Below are 21,914 nucleotides of genomic sequence, written 5' to 3'. Positions count from 1 at the left end.
AAAATTACATACATGATACAACACATTGAATTTTTGACAAATAAAAAAAAAACTTCAACTCAATCCAACAATAATAGAAAAAATGCACATTCAAACCCAATAAAAAATGATGCAAAAAAATAGAGCACAAGAAAAAATTAAACTAATAAATCTAACAATCAAGTTTTTCATTTTTGACCAAAATGAACCCTCTCCACTCTATGTCAAAAAAATGAAAAAAACACACCATAAAATCCACTCAAAATAATTGATAATCAATGGGTTATAGAAACCCAAGCAAAAACAAGAAAAAACAAAAACAAAATGCCCAAATTTGGTGCCCATACCTGGAAACCACGGTTTGCTGAAGAAATATGGTCCAAACACGAAGTTCTCTTGCTTGGGATGCTAAAATCTCTTATTTTTCTCCTCCTTTTCCCTAGTAGACGCGTTCCTCTCCTCCTCGGCTTTCAAACAACTCCGTTGTCTGCTAAAAGTGAGAAATAAAACTCATCAATTTGCTTATAAAATGCACTGTCCTGGAGGGTCGCGATTTTTTTTTCGTTCGAATCGCGATTTTTTGGAGAAAATCACAATTTTTTCAGCGATCTTTTTGGAAAAAAAACTTTGTAAAAATCAGGCAATAATATTCGCTGCACGCTTTTTTGAAAAAATTGCGATTTTCGCAACACTGATCTTAACGTCCCCGCTTACTTCAATGTGTCTCCCTTCCTTGATGTAAATTCTACATGCCTTTGAGGAGAGATTATAGCCAAGGAAGATCCCTTTGATGCTTGTAGAATCTAGCTTCTTTCGTTTGTCCTTTGGAATGTGGACGTAGGCAGGACTCCCAAAGATTTGGAGATGGTCCACATTTGGCTTCTTCCCTGTGAATGCTTCCTCAGGTGTCATATTTTCAAGAATTGTACGAGGACTTCTATTTTGAATATATATGGTTGTCATTCCTGCTTCTCCCCATAGAAATTTTGGTAAGTTTTGATCAAGGAGCATTTTTCTTACACCTTCCTTTTTCAATTGTCCTATTCTTTCTTTCGGTCACTCCATTTTGTTCGGGATAGTAGGGAACAATAAGCTCCCTCTTAATTCCTGCTTCTTTACAATATGCAATCAATTCTTTAGAAGTGTATTCCCCACCATTGTCGGACCTCAATGTCTTTATTATTCTTTCAGTTAGGGTTTCCACTTCACATCTAAACTCGTTAATTTCTCAAATACTTCAATCTTTTTCTTGAGAAGGTAGAGCCATGTCTTTCTAGAGTGATCATCAATAAATGTTACAAGTAAAGATGACCTCCAAGTGATTTGTCAGACATGGGCCCACACACATCAGAATGTATGAGCTCCAATATTTCTTTAGACCTTGTTTCACTATTTGAAAATGGTTTTCTTGTATGTTTTCCCAAAGAGCATCCCTTGCAAACTACTTCACGATCTTCTTTGATATCAGGGATGCCATGAACTAGATGTTTAAGAGTAGGAATGACCTTGTAGTGAAGTATCTTCTATCCCATAGCTCAATAGGAGTGATTTCCATATGAACTAGGGCTTGAGGAGGTGTTGTAATGACTCTATACAAGCTTCCTTCACGAACTCCAATAACCCTAGCTTTATCGATACTTGTATCTTTTCCCCAAACCAAGACCTTTTTATCAACAAAAGCAACTCCATACCTTGTATCTTCTAAGCAAGAAATTGAAAGCAATTTCTTTTTTCAAAGCTGGAACGTATAGTATGTTGTTGAGATGTAGTTTTGCTCCATTCTCCAGCTTCAAAGATGTGGATCCCAGGCCTTTAACAACATAGCTTTTGTTGTCTCCCAATTCCACTGCATGGAAAGAAGGTTCCTTTGATAGAGTTTGTAGTTGTTTGCTTTCCCCTGTCATATGCCTTGATGCTCCACTGTCAATGATCCATGCATTATCATCAAGTGATCTTGTAAGAGCGGCTAAGAACCCTTGACTTTTGACCTTGTTGAATAAGCAGTAGACAATCTTCTTTATCCATTTTCCTATAGAATTGAATCCCATTCTTATCATAGAGGGAGTAATCATTTCCTACAAGCCAACGAAGTGATCTTCAATCTTCTTTGACCTTCACTCTGATACCATGTTGAGAAATCAATACTAGTAGGATTAGGGTTAGATTTCTCTTTCTTGATAACTACTTGTGAATTATGTTGGTTTCTTTTATTTATTTGTTATATTATCTTTCCTCAAGCAATTACCAAATTACATGTGCATGAAGATCACAAAAACACAAGGCATAAGATGTAGGCACTCTGCGAGGGAAAAACCCCTATCTAGGGTAATTCCTAGTCAAAACCTCTTCCTTCAATAGTTTTTTTTTAGACTCAACATCCTAGACATAAACCTCCTCCACACCAAGCCAACCTTTCCTTCTTCGATCCAACCTTTGACCTAGTAGCAGAATTACTTCGACCCTAGCAACTTTGACTTGGCAGCTTTCGACATCAACAACAACTTCGACTTTGACAAGGAGACTTCAATCTCCTAAACTAGCCCACACGAGAGAGAGAGAGAGAGAGATACCAAAACTTCGATTTTGTCCTTCCCTTCTTTCTTGAACAAACTCACACTCCTTTTAGCCTCCTTCTTCACCTTCGCACTTTTCCTAGCTTCCAGCTTCAAATATCAAACTATGTGTGAGAGAGTGAGATTCTCCAAATGAATTCGAATTTCCTTGCATATATAGTCTTCTAATGAGGTCGAATTGCCTTCCTTGAGGCTGACTTGATCTTCTTGAGGTTGTCTTGGTGTGGAGGTTACATAATTCATCTTTGACTCAAAAATAATTCTTTTTACATCGTTTGAAAACCTAAGAAGGGTCTCATAAAATATACAAATGACTCTTTATTAATCCTAGGAGTCCACAATGGCAACTTTGAGTGATAAAATAATGACCCAAGCATGAAACCCATGCTTTAATAAGTCATTGTAACAATAATAATTTTTTTATTGACAATACATTTTATGAAAAATGGAACCTAGTTACATTTCTCAACACTTAGCCCTTCCTAGAGAGCTTATTACTTTGCTTCCTGAGCAAGAAAGCCATATAATTGTGTCTCTTGTGAATAGGTCTTAGAAATCACTCTTTGTCCTCTCATTGTTTCATTCATCTAGTGATGCCCCTTTATACTGGGTCTTCTCCCATCGGTGAGAGTCCGTAAAGAGTAGGGAGCCTTAGCTGAGGTGACAGTGCGTTATTGCTCCATTGTTGCCCTCGACCTATTAGTTGCTCCATAGGATCCCCTCCTAGGACCCCTGCTAGTTTAAGTGGTAACACAACTCATACAAAGAATGCAGCTGATTGGTGGTGGTTGATTTTAAGGTGGCACTTGTTAGAGGTGTAGGGTGTAGTATAGAAGAAAATGATTATTCAAGTGATTAAACGACATCAAGCACATATGGGAAGATTCAATTTCTGTTGCTGATCAATATAGACCGTGAAACACAATAATGAAATCTCTCTTTGTTAAATTGGCAACTAGGGTCAACTTCCACCTTAGGACAACTCATATGATGGAGATGATTATTACATTGAATTCCTCTTTCCGAGAGGTACAATTTTGATATAAAGATCATTTTATCTTGACAAACAAAAATTGAATTTTGAATTTATTCTTTCTTATGGTCAAATTGTCAAGGTCTGCCTAAGTGAAATGTAGGCTCATGAAGCCCAATGGATGTGTCTCCTCACCCTTAGCGAAGTGTATAAAATTTAAAGAGAAGTGACCCTTCTCTCATATGGATATCATAAATTATCACATCATCTTCTCTCTCCTCTCTTGATTGGTTTGTACACCTTGGAGTCTCTCTCTTCTTTGCACGTGTGGATGGAAGGCTGATTTCAAGAGGCCGAAATTTCTGTGATTAGGGAGGTTTTGACTTGGGAACTTTGTCCAAGCGTTGACTTTTGTTTTTGGGCCAAAACTTCGATCTTTTTAGGCCGCATTCCTTGGCACGAGGCAATTTGGGATAGTTTGACCATGTTGACTGCTGCGTTGACTTTTTATTTGACCACAAAAATTACAAGAAGCATTGTTTGGGTTGACCGAGTTGTTTTGGGTTCACTTTGACCCTCTCTTGAGGCCGTACTATTCTGTTGTTGATCGAGCTGATTACATGTTGATTTGGGGCATCTTTGACCACCATTGACTTTCTAGTTAGGGCTGCATTAACTGCTGATTTGTTAGATCTGTTTTGGGCTTGTATTTATGATATTTGTTCTCCCTCTCTCTGTTGAACTATTGAAGAATAATAAGAATATTTGATCAAAGGTTTTCCCCACATTGGGGTTTGTCCCTAGCATCCGCCACATCTTGTGTCCTCTTGTCTTGGTTTGTCTTCTGCATATGATTTTATGTTCTATCTGCATTTACTGTCAATGTGTATAATTTAATGTGATTGCTACTGGATATAATTGGAAATTGTCATTGGGTTGCTAAAGGAACATTGAAGTAAATTTTCTTAAGCATAAAACATACCATTGTTATCTAAAGACTAAAATTAACATGGAACTAGAGCTTAGGTGAAGACAAAGCCCAAGCAAGAGTGAAGCAAAGCAATCACTAAAGGAAGCTGTTGGACAAGGACTTGGAACTAGTCCCAATGATGACTACATCTTTCTTCAAATCCGAGGACAAGCTCAAGGACAAATCTGACTATCATGCATGGAAGATGACTTTGGATTTGACATTAGAAGAGAATGATGCCATGGACTATGTCAAAGGAAGAATAACAGAGCCTCCTTCAAATGCATCCGCTGCTGCACAAACCAAGTACAAGAAAGGTGAGGTTAAAGCTAAGAAGATTATTGTTGATTCTGATTTGGAATCATTTAAGGAGATGTATGAAAAACTGGTTGGGATGTTCAAAGTAAACGATGCAAATCAAATTCTCTTTCTTAAGAACAAGCTAAAAGATATCAAGATGGATAGAGGAGAATCCATCCAATCCTACTTCATGAGGATTACCGAGATCAAGAATGATTTCTTATCTATTGGTGAAGTCACTAGTGACAGGGAGCTATCTCTTATTGCACTTGGGGGGCCTTACAAGAGATTGGGATTTGTTCAACACTACCATTCTTAACAATGAAAGGATTCCGAGATTTGATGAACTATTGGCCAGATGCACTCAAGAAGAAATAAGAATGATGGAAAGAGACAAGCTCTCAAATGGAAACAATCCTATCGCCTTCTCCGCTCATTCTAAGAGAAGGAACAATGCTGGTCCTAGGAATCAAGGACAAGGGTTCAAGATGGATTCAAAGAAAGGAGAAAAGGAAGGTGCTTCAATTGAAATAGGTTTGGCCACTTCGTTAGAGAATGTCCTCACAAGAAGGATACTCCAAGAGATGATGACAATAATAACAACTTCAAAGGCAATGCCAATCAAAGGAACAACAGGTTCAATATCAAAGGAAAGAGGAATGCTCCTACTGCTCTAAATGGAGGTGGTTGTCCATCCAAGAAGTTGAGAAACTCCAGGTATGATGAAGTTAATATTGCAAAGCAAAAATAATTTATTCTTATTTCTGCCCTCTCCACCGCCTCTCCTCCGGATACATTGGACCATTGGTTGATTGATAGTGGTGCCTCAAGGCACTTCACTGGGTACAAGGAAGCCCTCTCTAACTTGGTTGAAAAGAAGACAAATATGGAGATTATACTTGGGGATAATGCCACTTATCTCGTGAAAGGAATTGGGACTGTTACTCTTCACTTAAATCAAGGTCAAACTCTTCATTTGCAAGAAGTGCTATATGTACCTGATTTGAAAAAGAACTTGGTTTCTATTTCTGCGATGGAAGATAAGGGTTTCAAGGTGACATTCATGAATGGGAAGTTTCGTCTTTGGCAAAGGAACCCAAGAGACGCATTCACTCTTGGATTCAGGGTTGAAGGTCTCTATCAGGTTGGAGGAAGTCAGTTGGGAGAAATGATTTGTGACACCTCTCTTCAATCCGAATTATGGCACCAGAGATTTGCTCACTGTCATTTCAAAGCCTTACCCGATGTAAGGAAGATGGGCATAGGCATGCCTGAATTCAACTTAAATCATGAAGGTGTTTGTCAGGGATGTGGAGCTGGAAAACATATAAGGGGACCATTCCCCTCAAGGAGACTCAAACCACTGATATTCTTCAATTGGTCCTTTCTGATCTATTAGGTATGTTTCCTGTGACATCTTTGGGTGGATATTTGTATTATGCTATTTTCGTTGATGACTTCTCGTGCAAGTCATGGATCTATTTTTTAAAGAAGAAGGATTAAGTATTCAAATGGTTCCGCTCTTTCAAAGCCTTGGTCGAGAATCAAAAAGGGAAGAAGATCAAAATATTGAGGTCGGATAATGGTATCGAATATGAGTCAAATGAATTCAAAGACTATTGTAGAGAAGCTAGCATTAAGAGGGAGACTACAACCGGATATACTCTTGAACAAAATGGTGTTGCCGAAAGGAAGAATCGTACTATCATAAAAGCCACCTGAGCTATGCTTCATGATCAAGGTCTTTCGAAGTTCTTATGGGGAGACACTTCCAACACCGCTTCGTATGTCCAAAATCGATGCCCACATCAAGCTTTGGACTTCAAAACACCCAAAGAAATATTCACCGGTAAGAAACTTGATGTTTCTCATTTTAGAAGTTTTGGTTGTCCCATATACTTTCATGTGCCGAAAGAGAAAAGAAACAAACTTCGAAGGCATATAGAATCTATGTGCTTGGTCAAAGGGAAGTGGAATTAAGTCATGATGTCACTTTCGATGAAGATTCTGCTCTTAGAAAGATCTGAGATCTTCCTATTCCTAGGAAGGACAATGATGATGTTGGTGCAGAAAAGCAGGATGAACCTCTGTCCGATGAACCGATGCCCAATGTTGAAGGTTTGATGGATCCCATTGATCCACCTCCTAGTGAGCCCACTACTTCAAGAAAAAGCCTTTATGGCTCAAAGATACTCTTGAAGATGCTGAGAAACATATTGCACCGAGAGGGACATTTCGTGAAAGTAAGAAGCCGAATAGGTACCAAGGGTACTTAGCTGCCATGAGTACCATTGTACAATCTGAGCCTTGTACATTCGAAGAAGCTGTGAAGCAACAAGTTTGGAAGGATGCGATGAATGAAGAATATGAGTCAATCATGAAGAATGATGTCTGGGATGTGGTTCCTAGACCCAAGGACAAGTCAGTGGTCACTTCGAAATGGCTCTACAAGATCAAACATGGAGCTGATGGGAGTGCTGAGAAATTCAAGGCCAGATTTGTAGCTCAAGGCTTCTCTCAAAAGGAAGGAGTAGACTATGATGATATATTTGCACCTGTTGCCCGATATACCGCCATTTGTTTGATCATAGCCTTTGCTGCCTTGTAAGGATGGAACCTTCATCAAATTGATGTCAAAACTACCTTCTTGCATGGTTCGCTTAAGGAGGAAGTGTATGTGGAACAACCTGAGGGGTTCGAGGTTCAAGACTGTGAGACACATGTATGCAGGTTGAAGAAAACCCTCTATGGCTTGAAGCAAGCCCCTAGGGCTTGGTATGAGAGGATTGATAATTATCTTATGAAGTTGGGATTTACGAGAAGTGATGCTGACCCAAACCTATACTTCAAGGTTGAAAAGGACAGACCTCTCATTCTGGTCCTTTATGTGGATGATCTCTTTCTGATATGTGATGACCCTCTCATTCATCAATGTAAGAGGGAGTTGGCTTCTGAGTTCAAGATGAAGGACCTAGGATTGTTGCATTATTTCTTAGGATTGGAGGTCTGGCAAAAGCCAGGTGAGATTTTCCTTTCTCAAGGAAAGTATATTGTGAAGCTACTTGAGAGATGTGGGATGGTGGACTGCAAGTCCGTGACTACTTTGATGGAACTCAACTTGTGAGGGCCTTGATGTTCTTGGTCAACTCCTGTCCTGACATATGCTTTGATATAACACGTTGAGTTAATATATGGTCGAGCCTCATCACATTCATTGGATTGCTGCCAAAAATCTCTTAAGATATCTTCGGGGCACAATCCGCTATGGTCTGAGATACACTGCCGGAAATTTGAGGCTACATGGATATACAGATGCTGACTGGGCTGGTAGTGAGGTGGATCATAAGAGCATGTCTGCGTGTTGCTTCTCTTTGGGTTCTGCATCTATATCTTGGATGAGCAGGAAACAGAAATTGGTTGCACTAAGCACCGCCGAGGCCGAATACATTGCTGCGAGTATGGTAGGTTGTGAAGTAGTTTGGTTGAGAAAGCTTGAAGCAACAAAACTTATAGCTTGTTGACTTTAAATGTTAAAATACACAAGAGGTGTTTGTAATAATAATTTATTATATATAAAAATGTACAAGGATGTAGAATGTTACAATGAGGACCCGCATATATAGTATATACTAGGCAAGTGTCCTTTCATGACGGGGCATGTCTTTTAGACATCCTTTTCACTAAACTTAATGACTATTTAACATAATCATCATTTCATTATTTATTATTTATATTTATTTATGTTTATTTTATTTTATACAATTTATGTTCATAATGTTGCCCCTTACTTCAAAAGCTTTGTCCTCAAAGCTATATTGTTGACAATCTTCTTCATTTGCATTTGTCATCTCGGCATATGTAAATCGACGTCACTGGTACCTCAGTCTGTAAAATTCGTTGGTAACATTATCTTGAATCTAGGGTTATCAATTTTTTTAAAACTTTTTTTAAATAATATCTATATATATATGTTTTCTTTTTTAATAAATAGTTTAATTAATTAAATTAAATTAATTTAATTTCGTTTATGATGACTATAATGTTACTTGACCTAGTTACATATATCTATTTGACTAACCCTCCGTTTGACCAATGAAATGTGAATTATATCGGCCAATTGTATGATTTCATGCAAATGTATATTAATTACGAAGTCTTTTACCTTATATAATGCACAACCTTCAAACATACATTGCCGTATGAATCGTGATCAAGGAAAAGGAGGAGACATGACGTTGGGGACACCCAACTGACACAGATTTTACGTCAAGGTCAACGGGGACAAGTAGTAGCTGCGAAGGCGACAATGTTGCTAGGAGATAAAGCAGAGAGTGGGTGTGGAAGACTGAGCGACGCTGGGATTTACTCAGATTGTTCAACAGGAATGGTTGTCGAACGACAGCGGGGACGATCGATGATAGTGCTGTTGACTGTTGCGGATGAGGCAACGTCGTTGTCAGACATTGTTGCTGTTGATCGGGTCTTTGAGAAGTCGGGAAGGAATTCACGATAGTACACAAAAGGCAGCTTGGTATTAGGCATGGCAGCCTGTTTGATATTAAATAGGACTTCAATGTTTCGGGAGGTCAAGTATTCAAAATTCACATATTTCCCAACCATTCAAAATTCACTGTGTCTTTGGCATGTAGATAATAGAAATTGACAAAGGAAACCTATCCAATTCGATAGGCACGATCTTTTGCCTGAACAAGGTCACCTGGAGTCCATGACAACTCTGCAAATATCATTATACTGGCCGCTGTCAATGTTACACCTATTCCTGCAGCACGTATGGCAAGCACTGTGACTTTGAGATTTCTTCTATCCTGAAATTTTGTGACCAATGTCTGCCTTGATGATGGTGGTGTGCTTCCATCAATTTTTATGTAGCCAACTTTTTTCTTTACAACAAATTGTTCAATTACATCCATCATTGACAGATGGTGGAAAAAAGGAGGAATTTGCAGCCTGCCTCAATCATATTTCCTAAAAAATCGAAGACAACAGGAATCTTTACCTCAGCCGACTCTGTATGGATCTTATTTATAAGTTGTTTTTCAGAATACTTGAGGAGTTTAGCTTCTTCATCAGACTTGCAAACTTTTATGTCTCTTTGGATGGCTCGCAATTGAGAAAAAAGCGCCTTCATCTATTTCAGACCTTTATCCTTCAAAGAAGGAAAGATCTACCATCGACACTTGACTGGAAGTTGGGAAAGAACATCTTTCTTTAGCCTCCGAATCATCACTGTTTTCTTCATTAAAGTATGCAACTCTTCATGTTTACTAGCTCCTTGATATATTCCAAAAATACCACCCTTGCAATATCACTGCCCATATTGGTGAACATCCTTGTAAACAGTAGGATTGGAAGCAATGTCTCTTTCCTTTCGACTTCTTATTGCGTTGAGTTTCCAACTGTTTGCATTTGGGGAATCAATGCATTCTTGTTGAACAACCAAATTAACTATAAATTTCTCCTCGCCAGTGAGTGGATCAAATTTGCCAAATTCATTTAGGGAAACATTTTGCATAGCTTCAAATGTTTCAAGGTCAACTTCATCATTAACTTCGATTTCCATATCATTTACAACTTCCTCATTCTCACTATCAGTGTCCATATCATTTATATTCACAGATTCTGTCTCCCTCCAAATCAACAATTTTGATATCTTCCCCTTCACCATCAATGGCATTGTTTCTTCCATTGGTACTCTCTGCAACCACATCTTTCTCTCCATTATTAGAATCAACCATTTTCACTTCTTTTTCATTATCATAATGAGTAATCTTCACATCTTCATCATCAACAACTGCATTTACATCCTTAAATTCATTTCCTCCACTTCTTATCTCTTTGTTCATTTCATTTTCCTCTTTATCACTATTATCTGGATCGTCATCTTGATCTATATCATCGTCACCCACATCAAGATCAGCTGCATCTAGATCCTCATCTTGATCGATATCATTTTCATATTCATCATCATCTATTACATCTTCTTCTCTTGCTTCACCTTGTTTCGTTGCGTCACAGTCGTTATTATCTTCCTTATTATCGATTTCCTTTAAACATGCTTTAACTTCTGCATATGATTTTTCCCATCGCTGAAGTTTTTCTTGAATTTTACTAAATTTCTCAACGTATTTAGGGTGAAAACTTAACGACATATTGTGCAGCGAACAACGTTCAAGGACTCGCATGGTTATTTAGTGCGGCATGGCTTTGATACCACTGAAGCAACAAAACTTATAGCTTGTTGACTTTAAATGTTAAAATACACAAGAGGTATTTGTAATAATAATTTATTATATATAAAAATGAACAAGGATGTAGAATGTTACAATGAGGACTTGCATATATACTAGGCAGGTGTCCTTTCGTGACTGGGCATGTCTTTTAGACATGCCTTTTCACTTAACTTAATGACTATTTAACATAATCATCATTTCATTATTTATTATTTATATTTGTTTATGTTTATTTTATTTTATACAATTTATGTTCATAACAAAGCTTTTCAATGAGCTATTTGAGCATGTGATGGATACCACCGTGATCTTCTGCGACAACCAGAGTGGGATCCGTCTATCAGAGAATCTCGTGTTCCACAACCGCTCCAAGCACATTGATATCAGGTACCACTTTATTCGGGATATGGTACAATGGGGAGTAGTTAGGCTCCAACACATCAGGATAGATGAACAAGTTGCAGACATTCTCACAAAGCCTCTCGGGAAGGTCAAATTCTTAACCTTCCAGGAGAGACTTGGAGTCGTGGAACGACCCTCCTATGAGGGTCCCATATGAGTTGAACACAGAGCTCTGGGAGCTCCTGGGGGCATGGGGTACTTCTTGGAGCTAGCTATGAGCGACCATAGGGTGAGTGGTTCACCTTCCCCTGTGATACCCCATTATGGTTGACATGTGTGTAGGATGAGTGGTTCACCTTCCCCTACCTGGACACATGTATGTAGGGTGAGTGGTTCACCTTCCACTACCTGGACACATGTATGTAGGGTGAGTGGTTCAACTTCTCTTGCTGATGCCCTGACACACATCCTATCCATAGAGTTCGAGACTCATGCGAAGTACCTCTCATCTGGCCAATGAGTTGGGAAACGCTGGTTAGGGACCATAGCACTACCGATAGACGCATTGTGTATCGCTGTACTCCCTATGACTAGGATGCATGGTGTTTAACAACTTTATCTGGGATCAAGGACTAACTTTAGTCAGTGGAGAGTGGTATGATCTTATGACTTACTCTCAATTACTTCTTCCTCATTATTTCTTCATGGTTCAATAGAGCAGAGTAGAGCAGGGCAGTGATGGCATGATGGTTCGGGATGACAGGTTGGCATAATTATGGATTGACAGGTGGAATTCTCCCTAGTTGAGAGGGAGTGTTAAATTAGCAACTAGGGCCAACTTCCACCTTAGGACAACTCATATGATGGAGATGATTATTGCATTGAATTCCTCTTTCCGAGAGTTACAATTTTGATATAAAGATCATCTCATTCTGACAAGCAGAAATGGAATTTTGAATTTATTCTTTCTCATGTCAAATTGTTGAGGTCGGCCTTAGTGAAATGTAGGCTTATGAAGCCCAATGGATGTGTCTCCTCACCCTCAACGAAGTGTATAAATAGAAGTGACCGTACTCTCATTTGGATATCATAAGATCATCACACCATCTTCTCTTTTCTCTCTTGATTGGTTCGTACACCTTGGAGTCTCTCTTCTTCACACGTGTGGATGAAAGGCTGATTTCAGGAGGCCAAAATTTCTGTGATTAGGGCAGTGTTGACTTGGGAACTTTGACCAAGCGTTGACTTCTGTTTTTGGGCCAGAACTTCGATCTTTTTAGGCCACATTCTTTGGCACGCAAATCGAGGCAATTGGGGACAGTTTGACCACATTGACTGCAACGTTGACTTTCTGTTTGACTGCAGAAATTACAGCAAGCATTGTTTGGGTTGACTGAGCTGTTTTGGGTTGACTTTGACCCTCTCTTGAGGCCGTACTATTCTGCTGTTGACCAAGCTGATTACAGGTTGATTTGGGGCAGCTTTGACAACTGTTGATTTTGTGGTTAGGACTGCATTGACTGCTGATTTGGCAGATCTGTTTTGGGCTTGTATTTATGATATTTGTACTCTCTCTCTCTACTGAATCATTGAAGAATAATAAGAAGATTTGATCAAAGGGTTTCTCCACATTGGGATTTGTCCTCTTGTCTTGGCTTGTCTTTTGCACATGATTTTATGTTCTATCTGCATTTACTGTCGATGTGTATAATTTAATGTGATTGCTACTGGATATAATTGCAAATTGTCATTGGGCTGCTAAAGGAACATTGAAGTAAATGGAACATACCGTTGTTATCTAAAATTAACACTCTTTTCATGTGACACCAACAAAACAACTACATTCTCGAATAATGCTCCATCATGGTATAGTCAATGACATACAATGAAACAAAGAATAGGTAAATATTCAACACAACTTGATGGCATTATTATACTCTAATTTAGATTTAGGAGGCAATAATTGCTAGAGGAGTTTCTTTCTTCTAATTCGTGAATTTTAGATGTGGGAAATCGTTTCTGGACTACTCTATTGTTCACAATATGAAGCCATAGAGGATAATTGTTGGAGGTGTATTGCATATTGCGTTCTTAAGGCTGCCTCCTATCTTGTTGTTTGCGGTTCACATATTATTTGATTTTCTTGACTTTGTCTTGCAAAACACATTTTATCAAAAACTTTTAGAAATAATTTTTAAGGTCTTTGTTCCTCTTATGGAGAGTTCAAACGATACAAGGCTATAACAAAGTTTCTTGAAATTCAATTTTAATATCATCTGGTGTAGATCAAATCACATTAATGAAAGCCGTAAAAGATGGGGAAAACACTTATTATTACAGAAAAGAGGTAAAAAGCCCAACTTAAAACTTAATCTACTATTAAAATCAATAAAATTGTTATTACATAAAAGTAGCTTTTTAAAATATATTCGATAAAGTTAAAATTAAAATATCATTGTAAAATCATGAGCTTATATACACAAAAAATCAAATAGAGAGTCAAATTCCCAAGTCTTAACAAAGATGTTGTAACTAGATATATGACATTATATATTTTGATATAAAAAAATAGAAAAAATAAAAATAGAAAAAATGGAAAAGCCCTAATAAATGTGAAAAACGTTTGTAACCATGACCTCAATGAGGGTCGCTCTTCTTGAAGTTGAAGGCATATGAGGTCACAAGCCTCAACAAGGGCTACCCTTGCTTAGGTTGTAGCCTTATTCTTTTCGTTATAGTTATATATAGATAGAGTGGGGCTCAAGCTTTGTATTGTGTTATCTCTTTCTTCAACGTAGGAAGGGAACAAGAGGTTATTCCTTATCCATAGTGTATGCAGGTGACTTGTTGGCTTGCGGCCTAAATGTCACTCATCATGATGCGAGGGGATTCTCTCCTTCATGGTACATGTTATAATTCTGAATCAGCGGAGATAAGATAATTTTATTGATGTCCAACGAATGACCGTAAATAAGTCAATGGGACTAAAGGATACAACTAGTACGAGTACAATGTGGGAGTGCAAACACTGCTCCTGGAAAATGCCAAAGCTAAAACTAGGATAAAATGAAGTAAAGAAGGATACAATAATAGGACAGCCTCATAAACATGTATATAACTGGGTCATGTCGAAGGCTAAGTGAATAAATCTAGGGTTGTAGGTCGATGTGTCAGGACTCAAGAGTGCCTAAGTCTGATAGCCGATGGTGAGGGGGGCTGACAGTGGCACTGGCTCGCTATTGGAGTCCTCTAGATCCAACAAGGAGTCTGGTTGCATGATCCTGGGGGGTTTGTAGGAGCGCTTGTTGCTGGTTTCTCTGATCAACTAGATCAACCTGAAAGTATGATGTGATCGTCTGAATCGTCTGCGAGAGGCGGGGTATGTAGGATCTGAGATTTGTGTTTAAATATCTTCCTGATGAAGAGGGCTAGGCATCTCTGGTCAGGATACCATCTAATTGCTAGCTAGGCATCTGATAGAACATCTAATTGCTAGCTAATAGGTTAGTAGGGTATTTGATCTTTAGAGCCTCATGCTCTCACACCTTAGTGTTGATGGGGACACCAAGAGCTGTGCTGTATGTGTGTTTTAATAGGTATCTAACTTGACTAACATAACGACTCTAATGATCATGTGGATTCTCTTTACTGAGGTTTTACTTTATAATAATTGTTCTTAACCATCTTCTGTTAGGATAAAACAAAATATTATTTAATGTTATATTTAATTGATTAAATATGTTCCACTTTTGTTAACAAAACACCTTTTGTTTAGACAGAGGGACTATAAAATTCAATTTTGTGTATAATGGGTGCAACATAAGAGGACTATATAAGAGGGCTAGACATCTGAGATAACATCTAATTGCTAGCTAATAGGTTAGTAGGGTATTTGATCTTATGTGCCTCATGTTCTCACACCTTAGTGTTGATGGGGACACAAAGAGCTGTGATGTATGCTATATTTAATTCATTAAATATTTCTCTCTTTTGTTAACGAAACACCTTTTGTTTAGAGTCTAGACAGAGGGGCCATAAAATTCTATTTCGTGTATAATGGGTACAACATACGAGGGCTAGGCATCTGAAAGAACATCTAATTGCTAGCTAATGGGTTAGTAGGGTATTTGATCTTATATGCCGCATGTTCTTACACCTTAGTGTTGATGTGGACACAAAGAGCTGTGTTGTATGTTATATTTACTTGATTAAATATATTTCTCTTTTATTAACGAAACACCTTTTGTTTAGACAGAGGGACTGTAAAACTCTATTTCCTGTATAATGGGTCCAACATAAGAGGACTGTATAAAAGGGCTAGGCATCTGAGAGAACATCTAATTGCTAGCGAATAGGTTAGTAGGGTATTTGATCTGATGTGCCTCATGTTCTCACACCTTAGTGTTGATGGGGACACGGAGCTTTGTTGTATGTGTATGTTTAATAGGTATGTAACTTGACTAACATAATGACTCTAGCAATCATGTGGATTTTTTTACTGAGGTTATGCTTTATAATAATTAATATTTAACCATGTTCTGTTAGGATAGAACAAAATACTATTTAATGTTATCTATAGTTGATTAAATATTTTTCTCTTTTGTTAACAAAGCACTATTTGTTTAGACAGAGGGACTATAAAACTCTATTTCGTGTATAATGGGTGCAACAACTCTATAAACATATCTCTGTCACGATTTTAGTGAAGATACATATGGAGTTGAATGTATATGTATCTCCATATATATTTCTAATTTTCATTACATTCAAGCCCATATATATCCCGACTAGGGTCATAACAGTATCTTTTCCACTCTTTAACAACCCTTTATTTAGTAAGCCATGCCTATCGTACTTAAAACTTGGGTCATCGCAATGGTAAGTAAGCATCCCCACTTGCTGTGAGACCACAACCCAAATGACGAAATCACTGAATTCCAGTGTGTGCTCATTGTGAAAAGATTCGTTCTTAATCTTGTTTTAATTTAAGAATAGGTAAGTGATTATGCTCGAAGCATACTTTTTTTTCTTTAAGTTGATGCTGAGTTTCAAAACAAGGCATGCTTTTAGCACATATTGATTGAAAACTTGTTTGATGAACAGGTTCATTTGATTACTTTTTCTCTCTCTCTCTCACACACATATTATATTATAGAAAGGGCACACAAATGCAATAGTGATGAGTTATCTATCTTATTTTCGAAAGAAGTGCAATAAGATCAGAATAAGCCTTAGCAGAAATATGCCCCGTATCTTGAATCAACAGAATTAGTCTAGCGCTTGATAGACAAATCATTTAATGCTAACTTTATGAAGGCCTTAGTAGAGTAGACTAGATCACCAAAAACACATTTACAACTCATCTTCCATAGATAATACATAATCGAGAGTATATTTTACCAAATACCACAACAATGAATGAAGACAAGAGGCCTACAATCACTGAGAAGAGCAATCCACCAATGGATCATTTCTTGTAGAAGGGAATTGATTTCATCTCGGACAGTATTTCAGTACTGCTTGGCATAGGGGCACTTTTAAAAATTGTGTTTCACTGTATATAGTCTCCCACAATGTGGACATTTCTTATCTGTAAAACCATATTTGGGCAATCTAGAATTGGTAGGAAGTCCATGGCATAGAGCCAACCATGCAAAAACTTGAAGTTTATAAGATAATCTGTATGACTGGACACTACTAAGACTTATGATGGATCTAAATTGGCTATCTGGACTGTGCCATCTCTTATTCTGGATGGGAGCCAACTGAGTTTGGATGTGTCTAAGTAAATACATTTCCTGCTGTTGTACTCAAATAGTTTTATCATATGCCTAATGCCAATCACTCCAAATTGGGCCATGTAGGAGTGCATTCATTTTAGGCAGATCCTACACTACCATAAGTGACTGAAGCTCTCTAACAGTGACTTTGTCAGAGGATAAGAGTCCCTTAATGCGTGTTAAATTCCATCATGCTATCCATGTTCCGTGATCACAATCCCATAGATCTCGCCATATGAATAGACCCTTCTCGTTCAATCCTTTTGCTTGATTTCATGCGATGTCTGATAGGCACTATCCTTAGATTCTCCATGTCCAAATAGGACAGAAATGAAGATCCCATCCTTTCCTACTACTTGAATGATCCCAAGACAACTAATTCTCAACCCATTTCCAAGCCTCCCAAATGCGCTTAATTATGAAGGAACTCCATACCTTGAAATTCTGGGGACCCTCCATGATATCGCATAGGACAAACTGCTCTCAAGAGTTTGTTAATACCGGTTCTATGAAGAACTCTCAGAGAGCATTTTGTCATAGGCACTTTTTCATCTGCCCTGATATCACAATAGCCGAGATTGGAAGTGATCGAAGTTGATATTGGGTGGGGAGGCCTCTCTATGTGGGTCCCTTGAGGAGTGAGTCTAAAGATTCTGCTTTTTTGAAACCTTTCAGGCTACATTTTTCCTACCATTTTTGCCCAAAATCCAGCCAGAATGTTAGAGGAATTGCTGATTGTAGGATTTCGGTTGTTGATATTGCATAATTTGGGTGCCTTAGGGTTTTTTAGGGTGTTGAATCCATTCATGCATTCAAAAATGAAATTTCGGGAATGGAAAATTGCAATTTCACCAGCAATTACATCACCGATTTTCAGTGGTGCATTAAAGAAAATTTGAGGTCTAAAATGGGCCTCAAAACAAAAATGTACAATCAAAACTAACTTTATAAGAACCAATAGGATTAAAGGGGATGATGTCAACCATGGGGATGATTCACCATTTTTGGAATAAAAAAGTAAAAAGATTAAAACTAAAAAAATAAAAAAAACTACTTTTTTCAAATCGTATTTTCAAATGATCTGCCTATGGTTTTACTCAAATTTTGAGTGGGAGCACTCGTTGGATGCAGAATTTAATTCTTCATTCAAGGAGTACCCATGTTGCATATTTTCAATGGATTCTGCTACACGAAAAATGAAAAATACATGGAAAAACATTATTGCAATCACGCTTTTCATGTATTTCTTATTTTTCGTGTAGCAGGGTCTATCAAAAGTATGCAACATGGGTACTCTTTGGATGAAGAATTAAATTTCACATCCAATGAGTGTTGCCACTCGAAATTTGAGTAATATCATAGGGAGATAAGTTGAAAATACGAGTTGAAAAAGTAGTTTTTTCTTTTTTTCCCTCTAAAATTCGATGATGTAGAATAATCTTATTTAGTTATTTTCACTATTATTTTATAATTGTCCTTAGGAGACCCATTTTAAACCTCAAAATTTCTCTAATGGTTGCAGGAAAAAAGTCCAAAAGTAGAATGTTTAGTCTTGTTCCATCTCTACTTGCCTTTGGATATACAACCTAATGCTCTTATAATGCATGCTTATTGGTGCTCAAGCTGTACATTAGAGGAATTTTGAGGTAAAAGATAAGCCTCAAAACAAAAATGTACTAACAAAATTAACTTTAAGAGAACCAATAAGATTCAAGATGATGCTGTCATCCCCAAAGGTAAATATTTTGGAGGGGAAAGAAGAAGACTACTTTTTTTAATTGTATTTTCGGCTTATCTCCTTTTAGGTTTACTCAAATGTCAAGCGTAGACACCCATTGTTTGCGGAATTAAATTCCACATCCAACAAGTATCCACTCTACATACTTCGTAGAAGATGTACATTGGAAAAAATTGAAGATAACACATTTTTTCATGTGTCTTCAATTTTTTTTGATGTGGGTCTTCTTAGAAGTATGCAGAGTGGGTACACGTTACACGTTTGATGTGTAATTTAATTCCGCATCCAACGGGTGTCTACACTTGACATTTGAGTAAACCTAAAAGGAGATAAGCCGAAAATACAATTAAAAAAATAATTTCATTTCTTTTTCTTTAAAAATTCGTAACTCTTGTCCACGGGTGGTAGCACAATTGGCAAAAATCATCTTGGCAAGCCCTTGTGTATCCAAGTGATTGGAAGTTCAATCCCCCCATACATGTCTCACCAGCCGAACCAAAAGAAAAAATCATAACTCTTGTTTTATTATTTTAACTATTCTTTTATTATTTTCCTTGAGAGGCCCATTTTGACCTCAAAATTCCCCTAATGATTACAATATGAATGTTGAGTTGAATATATTGTAAGTGGTACCAATTCATCATGTCCTCTATCCCTGACTATAAGATTTGACTATCAGTGAAAATATCCAGCTACAGTAAGTAATAAAATATTTTGTATAATTTTAGTTGCTAGGTGTATCTTTTAATTTAGAAATTAAGAAATATAATTTTCTGGGAGAACTTTTTAGATGGATTTATTTTGTTATTTATTTATGCAAGTTTTTTTCAAAATTGTTGAGTTTTGCTATCCAGATGTTTGAAAAAAATGACAAATACCTTAGAAACACATAGGCAATAATGAATATGTTTTTTTAGATAGATGCTCAGAAATAAGGAACCTGCTATCAATGCCCCAAAAGAGTTTTCCTGTAAATAACTCTGATGTTATCTTCATTAAAGCTTGCATAACATGGTTTCTGAGATGATTCTCAGCAGTCCTCTCATTCTTTAAGTTCTAATTTTGCAGATCAGAGACTGATTTGATAAATATTGTAGAACGCCGTATATGGAAGTCAATGGAGGAGGGGCAGTTTGAAAACTTGCCTGGCAAAGGCAGACCTTTAGATCTGGATTCTAATCCCCATGCAGACCCGGCTGAGGACACCCTATACAGGATACTGTCTAAAAATGGATTCGCTCCTGAATGGGTTGAGCTCAACAAGGACATTCGTCTTCAAATCACAGATTGGCGTAAAGCTCTTAGGAATGTTTGGGCTAGAAGGTCGACTGATGGTGGGGTAAAGTGGAAAGAAGAGTCAACAAAGCTGCAAGAACGTCTTCATGACATTAACAACAAGGTTAGCAAATTGTGATTTTGCTTATACCATCCTGACATTCATGAAATATTGTGTCTTCCTTGTAAGAATGACAGATGAAGAGTACTTTTTCTTATCATGGTATGGTCCTATTCGGCCCTACAACTGCCTGTGGTTTTGAGTGCAAGATTTTTTTTTTTTTTTTTTCCATTTGCTGATACTAAAATAGTAAATTCTATGAAGGGTGTTGAGTTTTGCTCACATCCTTGGTATTACTATGACAGAGCTACCCCATACAATTACTTTTTGCAATTAATTTATGTGACAGGTTTTTCGGTACAACCTCATAGCTCCTTTTGGACGTCAAATGTTTGGTTTCAAATGGGAGAAAGAGCTGCAGCGGATAGAGCATCCAGATTCCTAGGAGTTGGAAATGGTTAGAGCATTTGGATTCATAAGAGTTATAGTGGTTGAAGCATCCAAATTTACAGCTTTTATATATAATGGGCTTTGTATATCCAAGTTTTTACGAAATCAAAGAAATAGTAGTGTATATCCTTATATAAGGGGGATGTCTTAATTTCAAATTCTCTTTGATATGGGTAAGTGGGTTGTAATGTGTGTAATGAAAACTGCATCTGTGGTAGAGAAAATTTCTCTCCTCATATCTTGATGTGCTTTCCAAAAACGTAAATAATAGAATTCTATTTATGTTTGATTATGTATGTTCTGCTGTCTGCACAGATTGTTTCTTAGATATTTTGTATGTGAACAGAGTATCGTGCCTACTTTTGAAATTTGAGTTTGCACTGCTAGGAATTCAGAACGTGTTTGGAAGGGTTTGGTGAAGCAGGGCCATCAATATTACCCAATTGTATGCATTATAACATTGGAACGGTTTATAATGATTGGTATATTTTGCAGAGTTTAACGGTAGCAACAATGGTTGGCCATAGGACATGGCAGCATCATTATGACATTCTAGCAAAAAGATGCTGATGAATGTGTGTATGACTTGTAGATTAGTTTCTTATTCACACAATGTTAAACCATAATAACAAAACATGATGAAAAGCTCACTGTGATAGAAATAGATAGAAAATCCAATTTCCAAAGTTTGATTGATATGCAAATTGAAGAGTAATTGTTTATGTTAGCAAATGCTTCTATATATTGATGGTGAAAGTGCAAAACTTATTAAATGATTTGGGACAATGGTGAAGATGCTCAAAGAAATTGTAAAATAGTAAAAATGGAAGCTTGATCCTAGCCAGATGAGTGGGGCTAGAGTTGTTAAGGTTAGGTCCAAGGCACACTAAAAGTCTTGGATGATTACATATCTAATATCTAATATTCAATACTATAGGGTGCGTAAGCGGGCTCGATCAAGGCGAGAGGAAATTCCCCAATAGAAGAAATGGAAAAATGATGGCGAACCCCTGAAAATAAGGCCTTTTTACACTTTGCTCACTAAAACATCGAAGTAGCGAAATGCCCTTTTAATACTTTGCGAACAAAAACACCAAAATAGGAAAATTGCGTAGGATCCTATCTTACATGAAATATTGGGGGAAAACAGCTCCTATATATATATATATATAATCTTGTGATGAAAATCCAATTCTAGGTCCTACAGTACTCAGTGCTACTA

General features: G+C 37.3%; 1 protein-coding gene across 1 annotated transcript in view; it reads left to right on the top strand.

The window, feature by feature from the left end:
* Positions 1-20,984, top strand: part of LOC149235822 (uncharacterized) — a 57,228-nt gene extending 36,244 nt beyond the window's left edge. Inside the window, exons 2-3 of the mRNA XM_089372195.1 lie at positions 19,975-20,305; positions 20,592-20,984. Of these exons, the coding sequence (XP_089228321.1) occupies positions 19,975-20,305; positions 20,592-20,687 (427 nt within the window). The 3' untranslated portion in view covers positions 20,688-20,984. The remainder of the gene's footprint in view (positions 1-19,974; positions 20,306-20,591) is intronic.
* Positions 20,985-21,914: the final 930 nt, after the last annotated feature.

The sequence above is a fragment of the Pinus tabuliformis genome, chromosome 8 (genome assembly GCF_031772625.1).
Source record: "Pinus tabuliformis cultivar Carrire ecotype Pingquan chromosome 8, CPIR1, whole genome shotgun sequence".
In the NCBI taxonomy this organism is placed as follows: domain Eukaryota; kingdom Viridiplantae; phylum Streptophyta; class Pinopsida; order Pinales; family Pinaceae; genus Pinus; species Pinus tabuliformis.
This window is presented reverse-complemented; position numbering and strand designations above follow the sequence as displayed.